Here is a 20616-nt window from a genome sequence, read left to right as displayed (position 1 = left end):
ATTATTCATATATTATATATTATATATTATTATTTATTATTATAAAAGCCCTATATCTTAAGAATGTTGTATTAAAGTTTCACATCGTTTAAAGCAAAACTGATAAAGTTTTGGGTACTTGGACGTAGTTCGTTTGGTGTTCAATAAACGAGTATCACAAAATTTTAAGCGCTTTTCGAAATCTATTAAACCAATGTTTTTGAAATTTGGAACATAACACCTTTAACTAATTCTCATGTTGAGCTTTAATTAATTTAACAGTTTTTATATTTTTTATTTAACAATTTAACCCAATTTTGTAGACAAAATGTATGGTTTAAACTACCAAATTAACCTTCTTCTTAATTTCGCAACAAAAATATAACTCGAACTCAGACTAGAAGTATTCTATTGGTACAACAAATCTAAATATTAATATTTACTACTTTCTCTATGATTGTTCCCAGTTGGATTTTCTTGGGCTCTTGTTATCATATTCAATGTGGTGTTCCTATTATATGTTCCTGCAAAAGCAACATCCATAATATTCACCAGTATTTCCTCGAATTCCTTCACAGTGTTCCCACAAGGACTCGTGGCGCCGGGTGCCCAGACCCAGTATTTTCTAATTCCAACTCCTAGTCGTGTGCCCTCGGCTAACAGACTTCGTTGGCCTTCGCCGGCCTTCGTGTGGCTTCGTCCTTGGCCCCGAAACACACCCCGCAAGCCGAATATTCATTCGGCCAGCGACTAGGACGACGGTGTTGGTGCTTGTGCTGCTGCTGCTGCGGCGGCAAGTGCTGCTGCTGCTGCGCGCCTGCCGACAGGACGTTGCATATCCTTTGGCGCTGATGCCACTGACAGTTCAGTTCAGTTTCAATTCGGCATCAGGCACAGGCGGACGCGTGTCCCTTGCAACTGCGTTCTGGCGATACTCGAAGAAGCGCGAAATATTCTCGGTGAACGGTCAGCTAGTTCTTCTTATTTTCAACATTTTTTTCAAGTGCAAAGTGTCGAGACAGAGATAGAGGCAGAGAGAGAGAGAGAGCGGGAGAAGGAGCCGTGTGAGTGGGAAGAAAGAACGCTTGAAGGACGGAAATGAAGGATGCCAGTAGCGGAAATTAAAATTTGCATATATGCAAAGAGGCGGCGGGGGCGGCGGGCCATTGGCCCAGCATCAGTTGAGCGATGAAGATGGAAATTAAGATGAAACTGAAACTGAAATCGAAACTGAAACTGAAACCGAATTCCAAACTGAAGCCGAGGAGGCCCAAGCTGACCGATTCGAGACTCAAGTGCCAGATCTAACAGCAGACTTTGTGTGCGCAATCCAACCCACCAGTAAAAAACCTAAAAACGCAACGCAAGAGAGAATTCAAATCACAAAATCAAGAAAAAGTAAAAAGCATAAAAAATATACATATATAGAAAAGTGACTCCTCCAGATCCACTACCAAAAGCTATACCCCAAAATAGAGAGACAGCGATGCCGCCAGGACACACATTCTGCTGCTCCACGGCAGGATTTATCGCTTGCTCAGCAATCGTTCTGCTCTGCAGTTCCGGTAAGTGAAATATGCCCAACAAAGGGATCGAAGGGATGAGGCCCGAAGGGACCCCACTGGGGCTCTCCTCACTCACTCAATTCTCGGGCTACGGGCCAGGCACTGGACTTTACTTTCTTTTTCAGCCCGATTTCTTTCTGCTTTCTACTATTTTTTCCCCCTTTTTTTTTTTTGATAGCAAATTTGATTTTGCCAGAGGAATGCGCTGAGGAAAATGTCGAGTAACAATTGCAGCTAAGTTTCAGCCAATAACAAGCATTCTTTGAAGGGTTTAGGTTTTAAGTATGAATAAGAAATAATAAAGTTATACAAAAGGGAATAAAGCATTGTTTTTTAAATATAAGAATCCAACAAGAATAATGTTGGTTTAACTACAAGATTCCAGTTACACATTCCCACAGAACTTTCTCTCAGTGTGTTTGTGTTTATTGTTGACGTTGCATCTTGCAATGAAAACGTCATCGAATGTAAAATGTTTTGCGAGGCAAGTTTAAAAGGATTTTGGCAGGCACACACACTCTTACACTCCTGTCAAGCAGTGACTCCCGGACACATACATATAGTACATCCACATATATAGATAGAATGCGGAGTCGAATCCCAGAACCGCAACAAAAACGCACCGACACTTGCCACAAACAGAGAAAAGGGACGAGGGATCAAGCGGACAGGGACAAAAAGCAGAGTCTGCTGGGACAAAAGGACTCTGGAGCCGGCGGACAAAGGACGTGTGGCAGGATGTTCTTGGACAACTTTAGCTGAGTTAATGCATTTTGTAGCACACAAAAACATACCCAAACGCCCACTCCAAACACAAGTGGCCAAAAAAATAAAAGGGAAAGGAAAGTGGAAGTGGAAGTGGAGGGGAAAACATAAATATATTTTCACTAAAAATGTGAGGAAAACAGTTGCAAGTGGAAACAAATTAACGTTCAAGTAGCTCAACCTCTGACCTCTGGCCCAAAAATATTTCAAACAAGAAAACTGGAATTATAGATTCAATTCCGAAAATTCAAATAAATATATTTACAGCACTTTACTCTCAGTCTTCATAAATTTTTAATTGAAATGAAAACAATTTAAGCCTCAGATTTCCTACTTAAATCCGATCGAAATAAGAAAAATCTAAGTAAACCTGAGGCAAAACGTATCTACAAACTGAAGGAAACTTTCAACAAGCTCTTGCCTTGGGAAACTTTTCATAAATACAAATATATATATATTTTTTTCCTGTGGCTACAATTATTACAAATTGAAGTGGCAACAAAAACGAACAGAGAAACACATTTGAAATACTCAAAAAAGAATTAAAAGCGGCAAAGCTACACCGAGACAGTTCATCAGGCTCATGATTTAATTCCAGGAATTTTTTCCCCTCAATATACACTGCGCATCATATAGCTTTATTTATATAAATTTAAATCTTGTATTCATAATGTTTTTACATACATCGAAAACAGAGCGCATTAGTGATAAAAACCGCAGACGGATCGAGCAGGGCCGCGGAAAATCAGGCTGAAAACTTGTCAGGACGCGGACACGATGGCGTTTATTATAAAAATTGCAGCATAAACAAGTGCAAATAAAAATAATCGGGGCAACTAACAAAACAACAACAATAGCAATAGCAACTATAACAAGAACAACAAGAACAACAATGCCACACTGCGGTCAGACAACAAAAACCGAGTGGGAAAAACAACAACCGAACGCGAAACTGAAATTGCATAAACTGCAAAAGTGCAAAACTGAAAAACGTGTGAGTGAGAGAGGCCAGTGGAAAATGGGCGTGAAAACACTGAAAATTCCAAACAGGGGAAGCCCCGGTGTGTATGTGTGTGTGTGTGCGTGAAATGGCGACAAAACATTGCCAGCCATAAATATGAAAATATTAAAAATGAAACTCGAAACCAGAAAAAGCCAACTGCAAATGCTCTTTTCGTAAATATAAAATGTATTTTGCATTTTTTGTACATTTATATCTATATTTTTTGAGGTGGAACTTTTTATTATAAAATTTTTAAATATTTTTTTACAGTTCCATCTTTTGTTTGGAAATACAAGAAAATCTCTAGCTTTTAATAAAGAAGTTTGTTAAAATGTTTAAAAATCAGAAAAGTACGCTAACATTGGGAAGGCAAAGTTTTTATAGACTTGCAGCTTTCCAAAATATTTTTTTATCATTTTTTTTCCAACAGATCAAAGCTTAAAAAATGATAACTTAGACCAAGAAGCATAATTTTTTAAATGAAAATATTAAATTGAGACTCGGAAACCTTGAAACCAAACTGCAAATGCTCTTTTCGTAAATATAAAAAATATATTTTATATTTGTTCACATTTACATTTTTGAGGTAGATTTTTTATTATAATTTCTAATCCCTAAAATGTTGTTTAATTTTTTTTAAACATGATTTCAGTTCCATCTTTGTTGGAAATACAAAAAAATCCTATTTAAGAAGTTTGGAAATGTATTTTAAAACAAGAAAGAAAGCCAAGCAGCATGCAAAAATATTTTTTTATGATTTTTTGCACAGGTCAAAGTTTAAAAAATCATAACTTAGCCAAAAATACATAATTTTGAAACCAAAAAGCCTGTCTGTGTTGGTTTTTAAGGGATTTTGAAATAGTATAAGAAAGTAATACTGAAACTATAATTGTTGCAATATTTCAATTTAATTTTAAAGTGTCTAAAAATCAAAGGAAACCCCCTAAAAGCATAGTTGAAACTATGTATATTTTATTTACCAATCAGCTTACTTAAAATCTAAAATCCAAATAATCATACGAACGTGGCCAAAACGGGGGCCTTGATAATAATCCGAAGGCCTTTTCCGTGGAAGTCGTCCCATAAAAATGTATGGCGGGGTACGAAAAGTCAGCCAGGAAAAGCGGAAAGCTTTTTGTGGGCCGTAACACAGGCGAGCTATGGCTGAAATGCATGCAGGACAATCAACTCTCCCACACACACACCCACACACACACACACACACACCCACGCACACAGTCTGTGGCCAAAAGGGACTCGGTGGTTTATGATACCATTTAGCCGGAGGGTTGTTTTGACAAATTGTGCAAATTATTGTGTTAAATTTGCCCTTGAGGTGAAAAATCACTTTGACATGGCAAGAGCTAAGAGCCCAGAGCCATTGAGTGAGACTCTACCCACTTTTCCGGCTTTCCACTTTCCCCTATTCCCGCTCCGCCAAGTGTTTAGTGCTTAGCTGATTGTCCTTTTGTCTGTTGGCATTAAGAAGTGCCAATATGTCAGCCAGCGGTGGTAAACGCCTCGATTTGACCACCGATCGAGCTTAAGTGGCTGTCTCAATCTGCTGAGTGAGTCCAGAGACAGGATAATTCTTTATATTCCCGAAATATAATATATATAGTTAATCAGGAAAGGCTAGCCTTCATTTAATGCAAAGATTTGATTGATTTTATTGGCTAAATGTTTGGTGTTTACTTAAACTTCAAGCTGTTTTTGTACTTGTAAATATTACCAAGAATTTTAAAATTAATCGAGACTCTTTAGGTCCCCTTTTTAAGGCCAGTGCCACTAATTGAGCCACCGCAAATATTTTCAGGATGAAGTTCCCTTTTCCCAAAGCTGGAAAAAGTTTTCAAAAAACGATTTCGCATGTAGCGGCGTTGACGTGACTCGCATTAGTCTCTCCCCTCTAAAACTGCACACACACGTGTGTGTTTGTGTACACCTTTCACCCCTTTACCCCTGCTGCCCCCTCGGTGGGAACAGGAAAGTGCACTGTGGATACTGTTGCTTATTATCGAAATTGTATATGCCAAGCAGCAGCAGCACCACCACCACCACAACTTCCTCTTGAGCCTTATTCGGCGCTTTTCTTTTCAGCTTTTCAGCCACTTTTCCCCCGGTCTTGGCCCGCCATTCCTTTCTTGTTTTTTTTTCTTGGTCTCTCCAATGGAGTTTGAAGCCAAAGTTGGTAAAAGTTTGTTGGCACCAACAAATTAAGATAGTTGGTTAGTTGCGAGCGGCGAATGTCTAGACGGTTTTAGCCAAATTATGGTTTTCAAGCGTTCTATTTGCTAGCCTTTACCAGGGTTTCCCTTCACCTGAACATGAGCTTTTGGCCAATTAACTCCTGAGGTGCACCTGGAGAAATTTTAAGCAAGTTGTAGGTACAACTTAAAGATGCTTTACAGGTCAAAGAGAACTCTTTATATTAAAAAAACAAAAAGAGGGTACCGTTATTAATATCATTTTAAACGGAAATTTATCTACTATTTGAAGTTGTTTTTTAATATTTAAATGTTTATACATAAAACCCAATTTTGGCTCTTAAAAACTGTTGTCTTTTGGGATTTTACTGGTTTGTTTCTGGAGCTCATTGCTCCTTCTCTTTCTCTCTCTTATTTTGGGTATTATTTTCCTCCGCCAAGATCCTTATATGAGTTAAATTGCTTTTCAATCAACGCTTTCGAGAGCATTTAAACGCATTTTTCGCAGCATGCGAAAAAATAACAAATCAACCAGCAGCACAAACATCAACTTTTGCTGTTAACTCATCGCGTGAGTTGAACGTTTATTTCCCTTCAGCATTCCCAATTCCCATTCCCATTCCCATTCCCAATACCCATTCCCTTCCTATTATTTGCTCTGACCCATTTTTTAATTTACCCGAGAAGATGAAATGGGAATTTTATTTTTGGCACCAGGAAGCAACAAAAGTATTTCACGCAAAAATAAAATGGAGAAGCGAAATGAAGTGCGGAATTCGTACAATGTTTCTTGGTCAAGGAAGAGGAATGGAAAAAGTTGAACAACTATTTAGAAAAAACAAAAAAAAAACATGTAATGGCTTGGAAATTGTTTCTGTTCCTCATTTTGCGGGTTAATTTGTTGGCTTTGCCTTTGTGAAAATGTAAATAGCTGACTAAAAAGCCAGGGAAACTTTCATCTGCAGAATATTAGGTGTGTCATTTTTTATAGAAAATTAATTGTTTATTTTTTGAATTAAATTCAAATTTAAATTACAGTTCAAATCGAAAAAAAGAAATATCAGAATGAAGGAATTCAAAAATGATGGTATTATGACACTAGACTCTTTAAGGGGTTTATTGGAGAGGAAAATAAATCATGATCCCCTTTAAAATATTGATTAATTTCGATTTAAGAAAAGCAAATATTAAAATTAAAATTTAGTTAAACTTAGTTAAAAAGAAGTTAGTGTCATAAGCCAAATAACCAATTCTTTGGAATTTAAGCAAAGTTCAGAGCTGGCAATACGTTTAAAAATGCTTCCCTGTCACTCTCTCTCTCTCTCTCTCTGTCTCTCTCTCGACTACCTGCAGTTTTCCGCAAATTTTCCGCACTTTTCCCAGCCATGCATTATGCAGCTAATCAGTTTTAATGCGCTTTCCATCGCAATTCAGCGCGAGCTCTCAGCAAAACAAATTAAAAATTTAAGTGAAAAATGAGCAAACAACACAACCCAGAAAATCTGATCGAATGTTTGCGAGTAAATTAACTCGCTGAAAGCGTTTTTTTTTTATAGGGAAAGGAACGCGGGGACCTTGGGGGAGGGAGGAAAGGGAGAAAATGTGAGAAAATGGGGGAGTTATGGTCGTCAATCTTCGGGGACTGCCAAGGCGACAGTTTGATAAACTGAAGGCAGCGCTTCAGATACTAATCAGCGCTTCGCAGGAAGCAATAAATTTGCCGAGGACATGCCAGGATATATAAGCATACCCATATACACACACGCACATACAATATATCCGCGCCCTCGTCTGGAGATTTTAATTAAAAGCGATGACACAGCGAGTAATTCTATATCAAAATGTCGCCTATTAATTTTAAGGACATTTCCTTTATTGATTCATTGTCAATATAATATTGAAGCCATAATTTACACATAAAAGGGCTAACCCCGCCCCACATCCTTTGGCGTCCCCCCATTTGGGTCCTTTGTTTGGCCTGTTTAATTCATTTAGACATTGAAATGTTGCCGGGCGTGTTTGCCTTTTGATGGGACCCACGCACGGCATTGCCAGGATATGCGGCAGGATATATGTATGCGGGGATAGTGCTGATAGTTTACTTCAAAATAAGCTAAAAAAGGTACAAAGAAACGTGTTTAATGAAGAGGTTAAGAAAAATATAAATTTATAAAATAAGGCTTATAAATAATATAAAAATATACAAATATATTCTTAGAGTAGTTGGATTTTATTGAAAAACTATACAATTTATTTAAAGCTGTAACAATTAAACAGCTAAAAGGATTCTATGACAAACTAAAGTCCTATAAATCTATTGATTTTGAATAATTAAGTAATTTATACTAGTTAAAAAATATGTAAAATATACCCTATAAAAAAGCTAAAGTAATGCCAGAAAATGGACAACTTGACAGCACTGCTGTGCGTGACTGTGTAACCCGGCGTATCCTGACCAAAGTCGAGGACATTTCCCTAGCTTTTGATAGCCAAACATTCCATCTTTACGCCATTTTCATGCACGAGAAAGGCAAACAAACGAATAATAATAATACCAACAAATCCGCCTCCACCTCAGCCCACTTGATTGTGATTCAGATTCAGATTCAGATTGAGATTCAGTTTCAGGCTCTGATTTAACGTTCAACTTAATTGCTGGTTATGCAAATGTCGAGGGAAACCGAGTTAATTTAGCCATCTAAACGCTCTTGTTATTGATAAGAAAGTGACTAGTGACTCCGTCCGGCACTTAATTTGTCTTTTTTTATGAGGTCACTGGGGCGTAGAGAGAAAACATTCAGAGTTGAGAGGGTAAGGTTGGGGGAGTGTTCCATATATAAATTGTAAAGTTCATTAATAACAAGTCAATTTGATTATGAGAAAAATAAAGACAACTAGACGAAACTTAGAAACTTATAGCAACTTAGTCCAGCTTCCTTCTCTATATCTTCTCATTTAGTTCTTAGATTGACAAACTCCTTAAAGCAGCTTGAAGCTGGCACAAAGGCCTAATGCCTCCGAATGCCAAAGGGGTCAAAAGATATAGTTGTACATAAATAGAGTGGGTTTCGGGTTGGGTTTAGGGACTGGGTTAGGGATCGGGATCGGGTAGAGATAGAGACAATAGACCGAGAGCCAGATTCCACATTTGAATGGCCAACAGGAACCCATAAACCATTGGCCGTGTACACACAATTGTGGCGACAGACTGACTGTCTTTGCCATTCCATTTTTTGTTGATGCACTGCCAGAAAAAGAGCCTGAAAATGTAGAAAATATATATAATAATCAGACAATTTAATTTAAGTATATTTTTTAATAATGTTTAAAGAAATAATATAATAAAAAGACGATAAAACCTAACACTCTCTCAGCAAATGTTGTTTAGAGTTTAATTGGTACTATACTTAATTATTTTATTATTCAAAATTAAAATACAAGAAATATACAAGTCTTATTAAGTTCTTAGATCATTACATTATTTTAATGTTTAGCAAAGAAAATTCAAGAGAAAGTAATTCTTTCACTGCACAAATACCCGAAAATTGTGGGGTCGATGAAAAATAGAAATAGAACTGTTATAACAATAAATTAAGTTGCTGTTGCAGCATAAAAGCGAATTTGCCAAATGACTGAATTGACTGAGGGCCGGGCCAAAGGGGTCGGTGCTCGGTGCAATCTGTTGAGGAATCATTGGGAGATGAGTCTGCAAATCGGAAAGGGGAGACCCCTTCTGGTCCCAAAAGTGGACTCTAGCGGGGGCCAATTTAATAGCATACTTTACAGCGCTAAGCAGACAATAATAAAAGCCCAGAATGGAGGCAAAAACGATGTCGGACGGCGACAACAAGAAACAAACAAAATGAAGTGACGTCGCCGAGTCGCAAGCCGCGAGACTCACAAAAACGGACGTTCATTGTTATGCCAAAAAAAAAAAAAAGACAACACGACAAACCGAAAAGGAATTCAGCGGAGCAAACAGAGACAAAGGACACCGAAGATGTCCAGGAATGGCGGGGCAAATTGGTGACACACTCTTCCCTGAAACAGGGCCTGAAAACCACTAGTCTTAATTATTTATAAAATATTCCACAAGAGATATAACCTCGATCCTCAAAGATTTTTTAGCAAGGCATAGATCTGTCTGCCAAGAAGGACCTCTTACTGAAAAAGAACTTGCAAATGGACTTCCTTCATCCAAAAATCGTGGTACTTACCCACAACCCAAGGGTATTCGCTATGATGGCGGCAAACAGGAAGCGGGGCAACGGTTCCACCGACTCCCTTTTGAACTTCCGCTTTGGCTTGCAGCAATTTCTTTGGGCTTTATTGCCGAACTCCCCGATCCCCCTTTCCTTTCGGAAAAGAGAGCTACCCCCGAAAAGCCAAAGGACGACCGACGCATATAGCATAAATTTTGAATACTCAAACGGGGCGGCAGGGAGGCGGAGGAGGGCCATGGAAAAAATGGCGAAAATTGTCTGTCGCTTGATAAAGCGGAAGCTGAACTTGCCCATAAACGAAATGTGGCAACTGAGTGTAAACTTTATTGGCGCCAGACTGCCTGGCGACATCGCTGTTGTCGTCGTCGTCCTACTCACCCTGGCTCTGGCTTCTGGCTGCTGGCTGCTGGCTGCTGGCTCCTGGTTCTGCTTGTCTTTTTTGCTGGCCTGGACACGCACTGCCGGGATAAGCTCCCGTCCAGGACCGATGGCGTCTCGATGGCTGGCAACTAAAGTCATCGTTTACCCCCCAAGAAGAAGCTGCTTGTTTGTTTTGTCTGACTCCGCCGGTGACTCTTAGTCTGGGCCGGGGAGAAATGTGAATGTGTGCGGAGGATATGCCGTATAAAAATCGGGGGCAAGTCTTACATTAGTTGATTTCATGCGCTGTTTACATTGGCAGCGAATTATGCGCATTGGAAAACCAAGATTTGGCTGCCAGCGCGATATGAGATGAGATTCCCACTCCCTCAAACTCTGCATATATGCAAAGGGATCTGGGAATGTGCATCCTTGGAGTGCATTCGGCTTTCTGGCGTTTGGGGGCTCAGTTTGTCTAGACTTTAAGCTCCTTGGCACTTCAGTGCTTCACACTCTTCCTGCAAATGCTTTCTTTCATGACCTTTTCTATATCTTTTCAGAGGTCCTGTCCAGCTGGGAGGAGTGGTGGACTTACGACGGCATATCCGGTAAGTGGTAATAAGGCAAAATCATTCCGTAACATATACTATATATATGTACCAGACTTATTTCTTAGTTCTTTGTAGGTATTGAAATTAGAAACCCCCTATTTACAATACCCAAAACTTTGTTTTAATTAATTTCCTTTCGCTTAATATCCTCTATGAATAAATTGGTTAAGCTTTGATATATAGTATGCAGTGGCTCCTGCCCCCCGCCTCGAATGCTGCGGCTGATTTAATTACATTTCAAATCGTTCGCCAACAAAAACGCAGACAGGACAAACACAAACGAACGAATGAGCGGGGGGCAGGGCGACAAACACCGAGCACAGGACATATCTGATGGTTTTTGGATTGTAGGATGTTGTTGCCGTTGTAATTGTTGCTTGTCACTGTCTGCATTGCCGGCAGTGGCGCCCCTTTAACCCGCAACAGCTCAACCCCTTAACCCCAGTCGTTGACCAGCGTTGCACTTTTATTTATGCAATGCCAGACAAAGGAGGCAAAAAAACAGAAACAGGCAACATTGGCTGCAACAAATGAATGCAAGCTAGAGATGAACAATGAAATAATCGAAATATCTGAAAGAAAAAATCGATATGGAAACGATATTTTATTCGCAATGGTAGTTCTTAATATTTATAATAGTTATCTATTCATTTCAGAATTAAATGTTACCTATTAAATATATTTATTTAGTTAAATTTTATCGATATCAAATCGATAGTTTGAATTTGTTTTAGTTATTGATAGGCATAATTTGTCCTTTTCAATTGTATATTAAAATGTAAAGAAAAATATAAAAACCCGCAAATTAAGTTTTCAAAAACGTATATAATTAATAAATATCAATAAAAAAAAATCGATTTTTAATCGAATTTTGTTAAGTACTATTTTTTTATTATACATTTGATATTACGCTCCTAGGCCAAATTGTCAGCTCATTGGTCCTGGAATGTACCGAATCTTAAAAATCGATATACGATACAATTTTTCACAGATCGATACTTTTTCATATTTCAATTGTCATCCGCAATGCCAGACCAACAAGAAGAGTAGCCACAAGCGCGACAATTGCAGGGGGCTGAAACAGGGGTGTTCTGTGGGTGGTTTCGTGGGCGGGCACAGGAGCACTCTTTTTAAAGTTTGGCATTTATTGCCTCTGTGTCGCGTGTCATCATCACAAACACACACACACACATAGAGAGAGACTTTGGTCATCGAAACCAGAAAACGGAATTCGCATTCTGGCAACTGGTCTATGAATCGTCATCGGATGGGTGATATTAGCTAAGTGAAGTGATATTACCTGCTAGGGAAATTTTTAAAAAATTTGAGATTTTTTTATCAAGAGACCTATTCCGATTTCTGATATTATAAATTTTAATTATGTAGCTTAAATAAAAGTAAAAATTTTAAGTACAATTAAGGCCAAGAGTTTCGGTTCTTTAACATAAATTCCTTCTGGTATTTCTCTTTAAAAAATATATATAAATAAAATACCGAACCCATCTCATAAAAGAGTATTTTGTTAGTCGCTACACTTGGTTTTTGGCTCAATTTATTTGCGTGCCAGCAACATATGGAAAACTATTACATTTTGTATAAGGCACAAAGACCTAATTCCCCCAATGGCCTCCCAACACAGCATCCTCTTCAGTCTCTATTTTTTTTTTTTCTTTTTTTTTTGTGCCCACGTTTCCCCGGGTTTTCAACCAAAAATAGCTGAGCGTTGTTTTGAAAACTTTCGACAGTTTGTAGCCCGTCACATCACTTTTGGCGTAGAGCTTGAAAAACGCAAACAAGTGAGGGGCGTTGGGACTTCCCCCTACGGGGCATTTAATTGCCATTTAAGGGGGGTCAAAGGGGGTTGAAGCTTATGAAATTTCATTTGGCATTTGGAATTGTCATCGATGCCGCTGCAGTTTCTGTTCCTGCTCCGATGAATACTCCTGCTCCTGCTCCTGTTTCTGTTTCTGTTTGCATTGCGCGAAGAGGCGAAGACACGTTTTCCATTTGGTCGATTGACAGAACTGTAAGGGGGATGGGGGAAAATGGGAAATGGGAGACCAAGAGGGGCCAATAAATGTATGCATATGGCATAGTGCAGTCAGTGATGAAGAGTTTCCATATACCTTTCACCCAAACAGTGCATTTTTCATTCGCAATTCGAACTTTTTGCAGTACGTTTTTTAATCGTTGAGCTTAGGGAATGTTTTTACGACCTTTTAAAATATATTTTCTAGAAAGAATTTATTCAAAAATAAATTTTAACAAGCATAAAATGACTTAAAGAGTTCGTTTTAGAGCTAAAAAAATATTTAAAGTATTTAATTTATTTATTTGCTCACCTTAATATTAAGTAGTTTCAGAACCACCATTTGCCTCCTCCTCCTCCTTCTGCTTCCTTCCTTTAATTTTCTTCCTTGTTTGTTTGTGGCAGGACCAAGCTTCTGGGGCCTCATCAATCCCCAGTGGAATATGTGCAACAAAGGACGACGCCAGTCGCCCATTGACGTGGTGCCGGACAAGCTGCTCTTCGATCCTTACCTGCGGCCCCTGCACATAGACAAGCACAAGGTGCGTATACTTTATATTCTGTGAAAATTACGTATACGCCACCGAGCTGACCCACCCGCCTTCTTCCAGGTGTCCGGTACCCTGCACAACACGGGACAGTCGCTGGTCTTCCGCGTGGACAAGGACACCAAGCAGCACGTGAACATATCCGGGGGACCGCTGGCCTATCGCTACCAGTTCGAGGAGATCTACATTCACTACGGCACGGAGAATGTCCGCGGATCGGAGCACTACATCCAGGGTTACAGTTTCCCCGGCGAGGTGGGTCTATATTTCGAAATTCTTATATTCCTAGGCTATATATTCTGGTGTTCCCCCCCTTTGCAGATTCAAATCTATGGGTTCAACAAGGAGCTATACCACAACATGTCCGAGGCCCAGCACAAGTCCCAGGGCATCGTCGGCCTCTCGTTGATGGTGCAAATTGGTGAAACGCCCAATCCGGAGCTGCGCATCATCACGAGCACCTTCAACAAGGTGTTGTACAGAGGTGGGTCCTGTTCTATTTCACCACTTCATTCCCTTCCCCCTTTAAGGATGCCCGCCTTCATTTCCGTCTACGCAAAATGCTACCGGAAATGTTGCAATGTTAATACCCGAAACGAACCCTTGCTAGTTGCCTTTCGACTTGCGGGCTGCCCTTTTTTATGATGTCATTGCAACGGCAACCGCAGCTGCAGTCGCTCCATAATTATGTCCTGGCGAGCCATAAAAAGCGGCTCAAGGATCAAAAGGAGCAGGGAAATTGAGACTGCTCCGGCACAAAGTGACGAAAATGAAACCTCGAATTACACTAAACCGACACTTAATAATTCCCCCAACCCAACCCAACCGAGGCCAAGCCAAGTCCAACCCGCTGGCCAATTCCACTGCACGTCTGGTTGGCATTTTCCTGGCCAGTTTAATAGCCTTTTTACAGGTCGTACAACTTTATGGGAGCCCCGGCCGAGCCAGGACCCAGCCTTAATTTGTGAAAAGCCAAAGTAGCTCGACCGACAGAAACCGAGAAATATGCCAGGCCACCCATCTTCTCCGCCCTGCGAACAACAACAACAATAACAGTTGCACAGCGCGAAAAAAACGTTGAGATCAAATTAATATTAAGAGTAAAATTTGAAATAGGGAAAGTCCTTAAAATCTTAAATTCATAAAGCGTATTATTATTATTATAATTTATTATTAGAGAAACTTTCTTTTGTCTCCCATATCTTTAGATATTTTTTTCGTAAACTAAAAATACTGATGTTATTTCCTTATCCGAAAGATACCGCCCTTCCATTGGCTGATTGAGAGCAGAACTTATACCACCACCTAGATATAGTCCGTCTCTGAGGCTTAGACTCTGAATTGGGGCTCAGAAGGCCCCGCGAGTTGCTTTATTTCCGGCTGGCAAAATGATTTGTATGAATAAAGCAGAGCGCCGACGTTCAAGTGGTGTCAGCAGAGCTGCACATTTGTCTTTTTTTTTTTTTTTTTGGGTATATAGTATGATATTCTATGTCTATTTTTTAAGAAACGTAAATGTACATAGATGAGTCTCTAGTAAAATTCAGACAAACCAAACAGTTTCTGGAGAATAATGAAAAATAGAAGTAACGAGTAACGAGAGAGCCGCCTGACGAGTAAAGACAACAAACAAAAGAAGAACGAGAACAAAATCATTCTCAATTACAATTAACACACAAAAAGATTAATATATTCCCCAGCCTTAAGGTATTAAATTATATTTTTATTTTATATTACTTAGTATTTCATAGCATATAGGGAAATATCTCTAACTTAAACCTCTTGAAACATATTTTACGATCTCAATTTGTCCTCTTTTTCAACTATATCCTTTTGGCATCACTGCTGTATGTCCCTGGGAGGTTCTCCGTTGGTTTTGAATTATTCATTAGACTCAGGCAGACGTGTTTTCGTATATTTTTTTTGGTGCGATATGCGCATAAATAGCGCAAACTACGACCCCGCCTCTTTTTGCACCTTGAACTTTGCATTTGGCCATGTTTTATGCACTCACCGTCTTAGGATTTCTCGCCCTTCGTCCTTACAGGCTTTTCCACGCCCATCAGGCACATATCCGTGAGGTCGCTGCTGCCAAACACGGATCACTACATCACCTACGAGGGCTCCACGACGCATCCGGGCTGCTGGGAGAGCACCGTCTGGATCATAGTTAATAAGCCCATCTATATCACCAAACAGGAGGTGAGTCCCCCCGAGTACCAGCAAAAATCTATCTTCCCCAACTTACAGGCGAGCCGCAAATAATTAAATGCATTTTGTGTGTGTTTTTCGATTGCAATTAGAGCGGCTTGTAGTTGCCGGTTTATTTATGTTCAATTCGATTCGATTCGATTTTTATTTTCAGTTTTGTTATTTACGTTTTTTCGTACCATTCTCGCCTTTTTATTGGTCGCTGATTGGAAGTACAATGAAATCGCATAAATGCAATTATAAAATTGCTCATCAATTTTGGCATTGGTCAGATCGCGGTGGAAATGCGGTCAATATTCCGCTCTGTGCATAATTAAAAAACAATATTTGGTTAGTTTAATCAATTTGCATAAATGCATATCAAACATGTGTAATGGCCATGCGGCGCGGGGGTCAAAGGGCAGCGAGTGCCACTGCCGAGTAAATGAGTCAACAATAAAATAGAACAGGCAAAAAATTCCTCAAAAAAATACATAGACTGGAGTGCAAACAAGTAAGCGATTGACAAGAGTGATTTTTTTTTTTTTTTTTATATAAACTCAATGAGCTAGTTGGGAATTATTTAGTGGTTAAAAGAGGAGGTAAATATGACAAAAACTGTCTATATTTATTAACAAACAAATTGAGAAAAATTCCAGGGAGTATAGAGAAAACAATTGAACGATTATGGTAAACCAGTTGAGAATTATAAGCGAGTCTGAGAAGTAACAAGCTTAAAATTTATGAGGAGTTTGAGAGAAGAGAATGGGAAAATACATTTTTTTTTTAAACAAATAATAATTAAAGTTTTAGTTTAGAATTATAAGGAAAGTTTAAAAGAAGAAAATGAGATATTTCTTAAAATATGTTGAGAAAAATATATACAAAACTTATTTGATCTATCTAACCATAAGAACCACTTGAGAATTACAAGGGAAGATAGTTAAATAATTTTAATAATTTTCAAGATAACAAAATTAATTATTTTTGGGAATTATATGTTAAATTAAAAAGTGTATATTTCACTCTTTCTCATTAATAATAATTCTGTTGCATTTAAAATATGTTTAAAAATATATAGAAGCTATTTCGCTAAAGAATAAATTTAAAAATAAATTTGTAATATATAAATATATATTTTACAATGTATAAAACCATCGACAAAGCATAAATTCTAGTCTAGCCTTAAATTTTAATTTTTAATTAAACACTTTAAAGCCCAAATTGACCAAAGAATTTACCAATTAATTAAGTGGCAGCTAGTTGGCTATTTAATGTGACGCTGTTGTGGCCATTTAAATGCTTTTGGTCGCTGACAATTGTTAAGCCCTTACCATATGATTCAACCATTATCCTTTAATACCTTTTTACAGTTGTACCAACTCCGACGACTGATGCAAGGCTCCGAGAGTACACCAAAAGCTCCACTAGGTAATAATGCGCGACCCGTGCAAAATTTACATCATAGAACCGTAAGAACGAACATAGATTTTAAGCGCAACAAGGTGAGTTCAAACCTGTAATATATAAATATTATTTCTTAATTTAGTTATTATTTCCAACTAAAACCCCATAGTAACCAGAAACCTAGATGCAATTATGGTTTTATTATTGTTTACTTTCAAGTTGCCCCCCTTAATAGCACCCCCCTGATATATATACTTACTCAAGTGTCTCAATGTCTTCTCATTGTTTACTCAAATATCCACAAAACATGGACAGAATCAATATGCGTGCCCCTCGATGTACAAGGATATGTACTACCGGGCGAATCGGTGGTCGCCCGACACGGGACTCCTGATACGTTGACGACTGGACATCGGCGAAAAGCAATTACTGCTATTGCTATTATTATTATTATTATTATTATTATTATTATTATTATTATTATTATGTGTGGTAAATAATGCCGCGGCAATTACAAGTATAATAACTGCAATAAAGGAGGTTGCAAAAATTGTTACAAAAACGTTCAGACACACCAACAACAACCGAGAGGCTGCATTTGCATTTGCTTTTGCATTTTTTATGTCCCATTCAATTTTTATACTCATGTTTACAACACGAACTCAGGACTGGTTTTCCTCCTACAGCAGCAAATTATATTATTTATTTCAATATTATTAACAATAAAATGTAGAGAGAGAGAATGCGGCAAAATATATAAATAACAATTGCGTAAAATTCCAGGACAAACGCAAAATGTTAAATTCAACATTTAGCAAAAATACCAAATAGTAGCTGAAAATATGAAATTATTTCAATTAATTCAATGAGAATTCAATAAAATTCCTTTGTGTCTTGGCTTTGGGCTGGCATAAAATGCTTAAATTTAAGTGTGTTTAATAAACCAACCAGGACACTGTGGAAATCTGGTTGGTTTAAGGGCTTAGACTTAATCGGAGTGCTCATTTAAATATTTCCAATTCAATGCATTTCATATATATTTATAATTATTTTTGATTTGCATTTGTTTTGCCACACGAATCCTTTGTTCGATACTAGCCAAAAACACAAAAAAAGAAGGAAAAAAATATAAAAAACAAAGTGAAATAAGAGAATTTCCGTAAACTGGATGGGTGGACAATAACTAACGAGTTGGAGACGAAACATAAACAAATAGCAACAGAAATTAACAGAAATAAATATTCATATAAATATATATAATAATATATATAGCATATACACATCTCTCTATATATATATACACACCACATGCAATATATAATACATAGAACAGCAATGCAGCCAGGAAGTTGAATAAAGTCGGTACACCATAGAGGAACCTATATATACACCATGAATATATATAGCACACACTCCCCAGAAACTATAAGCGTCTATATACTTGGCTTCGCAGATGACAGCCCCTCATCATACATATATAAACCACTTGTAACAGGGATGCCCAGGCCTAGTCTACAGCGAGTAGCATGGGCACCGCTGACATCTATATAAACCCCCCCTATATCTAGTCACCAGTCATGGAGTATACACCAGCTAAAAGAATGGGCTACAAAACGTAATCTAACTGTAGAATGCAAGCATTAGAATTAACTATAAAACCTAACTAATTAACTAGCCGAGAAAATCAAATTCGAAGTAACGAGTAAACTACAAGATAATGTGTTTTTTTTTTTTGGCGAGTGACGAGTAACGAGCAGGCGAGTGCTGTAAAGACAAGTATTATGGCTAATGTAGAACCTAAGTTACTGAATAGCATCTAGCGGTTAGCACCACCTGAGTTTGTATGATATACACGAACGAACATATAAATACCATATAGCTAACATATATCGGATCCGTTCAATTCCCACATTCGCAGCTGTCGAGCGACACCTTGTGCAATTATTTTTTCGGGCCAGCCACTAACTAGCTAACTTACAACTATCTTACCAGCTCCGACTAGTAGCTAGTGTGTAGAGAGCATTAACTATTTGTATAAAAAGAAACAACTTTGCTACGACTGTAAGTTACTATTGTGTTGCCATACGAAAAACCCAATCTTGCAAGGTCAGAAACTATATATATGAATATATATATATATATAAATAAGTTATACAAATTCTATATATATGTAACTATAAATGCAAGAATTACTAAGCATAGCAGCAGTTGCGAGAGGGAAAACATGAAATCGAAGAATGCAAAAACTAATAAATGAAAAGCGAAAGTATTATATGAAAAACCAAAGAGAAGAGAAGAAAAACCCTTGTTTTTTATATGGGGCGGTGGTGGTTGTGCTGTAATCCTGGACAGCCGATGCTCCCAATATCCGGCTTCTCGTAATCAGCAGCTCCAAATAGAAATGGAATTTGAAATCATCGCCAGATGTTTGTCCTGTCGGGTGAGTGTGAGTGAGGTAAGGATTATAAGTGTGGCAGAGTCCGTCATCCGCCTGATGACTTTCCGAGCATTTCCCGGCATCAATTGGGAAATTAATTCGATATCGTAGAGGCCTCAACACCATACATTCTCTCAGGCAATGAGAGGGGGGATCCCAAAGCTCTTTAGTTTGGTTTCTGTTCACTGAGAGAAAGCGAGCTAAATTCGTGGCCTCTGATTATCGGATTAAATTTAAGGCCATGGCTTGTATTTAATATGGAAATATGACCAGACAAAACATTTCTTTCATTTAAAAATATAATATATATAATTTCAAGAACATCTTATTGTGATCCCATGATATATTCCTGTCGTAATAATCCCAATTGGAATGTCTTTGGTCAGTAGAACAATAATAATACAATTAATTAATTAAAAAACCCCATTTTTGATTACCTTAATCTTGCTCAACATTATGTCTACCTCAAAAATATAGTTAAATTATATGAAAGAAAATTTTAAAAATATTTTCCTGTTGGCCAGTGTAATCGTAATTCAAATGTCCTTGGCCAGTGGAACAATAATAATTATAGAAGCGACTGCGTAACGCAGTAAAGTGCTTAGAAATGGGACAGTAACAAAAACACGCTGTAGTATTTCCGTTTCCTGCCACAATGACGCACATACACCCATCTATATATATGAATATATATATTTATATATATATATATGTATATATATAGTAGTAGTAGTATACGGACACAGTGGGAATGGCCTGTTTAAATATGCAATTTCAATTTCCGAAAAACACAAAACGCGTGCAACACGCAGAGGATCTGCTAGCAGCTCAGGATTTCAATGGGCATGGATATGGAGAAGGATGTGGCTGTTGTGGAGATGTAGAAATTGGGTGGATGTAAAATTTGATGTTGGACGTTGCCAGGCAATCGGAAATGGCGGATTTGAATGGCGTCCGGGCGGCGGCCGCATGTTTAATTGGACGCAATTGAAACTAAACTAGCGTAAAATAGAAATAAAAACACAAATAGAGCCCCTCGGCCATATTGCAATGGGAATTCATTCGTTTCGATTCGTTTCGTTACGTTACGTTACGTTTTGTTTCCCATAAAAATTAATTACAAATTAATTTACCATAAATTTCAATTGCAGCAGCCCTTCGCCAAGTGCCCTGTTGGGGGGGGGGGGTGGTGTCTCCATATAACGACTGTTTATTTGCACCCCCTAAAACCATGCACAGTGGTCAATTAAATCATTTTTATTATTATTATTTTTATTATATCTGATTTTGGT

General features: G+C 38.1%; 1 protein-coding gene across 1 annotated transcript; it reads left to right on the top strand.

The window, feature by feature from the left end:
* The first annotated feature begins 879 nt into the window (after nucleotides 1-879).
* On the top strand, nucleotides 880-19480 carry CARPA (Carbonic anhydrase-related protein A). The gene is made up of 8 exons (XM_017162532.3): nucleotides 880-1544; nucleotides 10663-10710; nucleotides 13148-13284; nucleotides 13354-13545; nucleotides 13612-13774; nucleotides 15338-15492; nucleotides 16854-16985; nucleotides 17203-19480. The coding sequence occupies exons 1-8, from the start codon at nucleotides 1466-1468 to the stop codon at nucleotides 17287-17289; spliced, it is 993 nt and encodes a 330-aa protein (XP_017018021.1). The 5' UTR covers nucleotides 880-1465; the 3' UTR covers nucleotides 17290-19480.
* Nucleotides 19481-20616: the final 1136 nt, after the last annotated feature.

Source organism: Drosophila kikkawai, chromosome X (genome assembly GCF_030179895.1).
Source record: "Drosophila kikkawai strain 14028-0561.14 chromosome X, DkikHiC1v2, whole genome shotgun sequence".
In the NCBI taxonomy this organism is placed as follows: domain Eukaryota; kingdom Metazoa; phylum Arthropoda; class Insecta; order Diptera; family Drosophilidae; genus Drosophila; species Drosophila kikkawai.
The sequence above is the reverse complement of the archived record's forward strand: the minus strand, read 5'-3'. Positions and strand labels throughout refer to the sequence as shown.

Excerpts from the sequence above, each read along its gene's own strand:
- CARPA (XM_017162532.3), top strand. The coding sequence starts at position 1,466 with ATGCCGCCAGGACACACATTCTGCTGCTCCACGGCAGGATTTATCGCT. Across the intron at positions 10,711-13,147 it reads GACTTACGACGGCATATCCG|GACCAAGCTTCTGGGGCCTC; the intron begins GTAAGTGGTAAT and ends TGTTTGTGGCAG. Across the intron at positions 13,775-15,337 it reads CAACAAGGTGTTGTACAGAG|GCTTTTCCACGCCCATCAGG; the intron begins GTGGGTCCTGTT and ends TCGTCCTTACAG.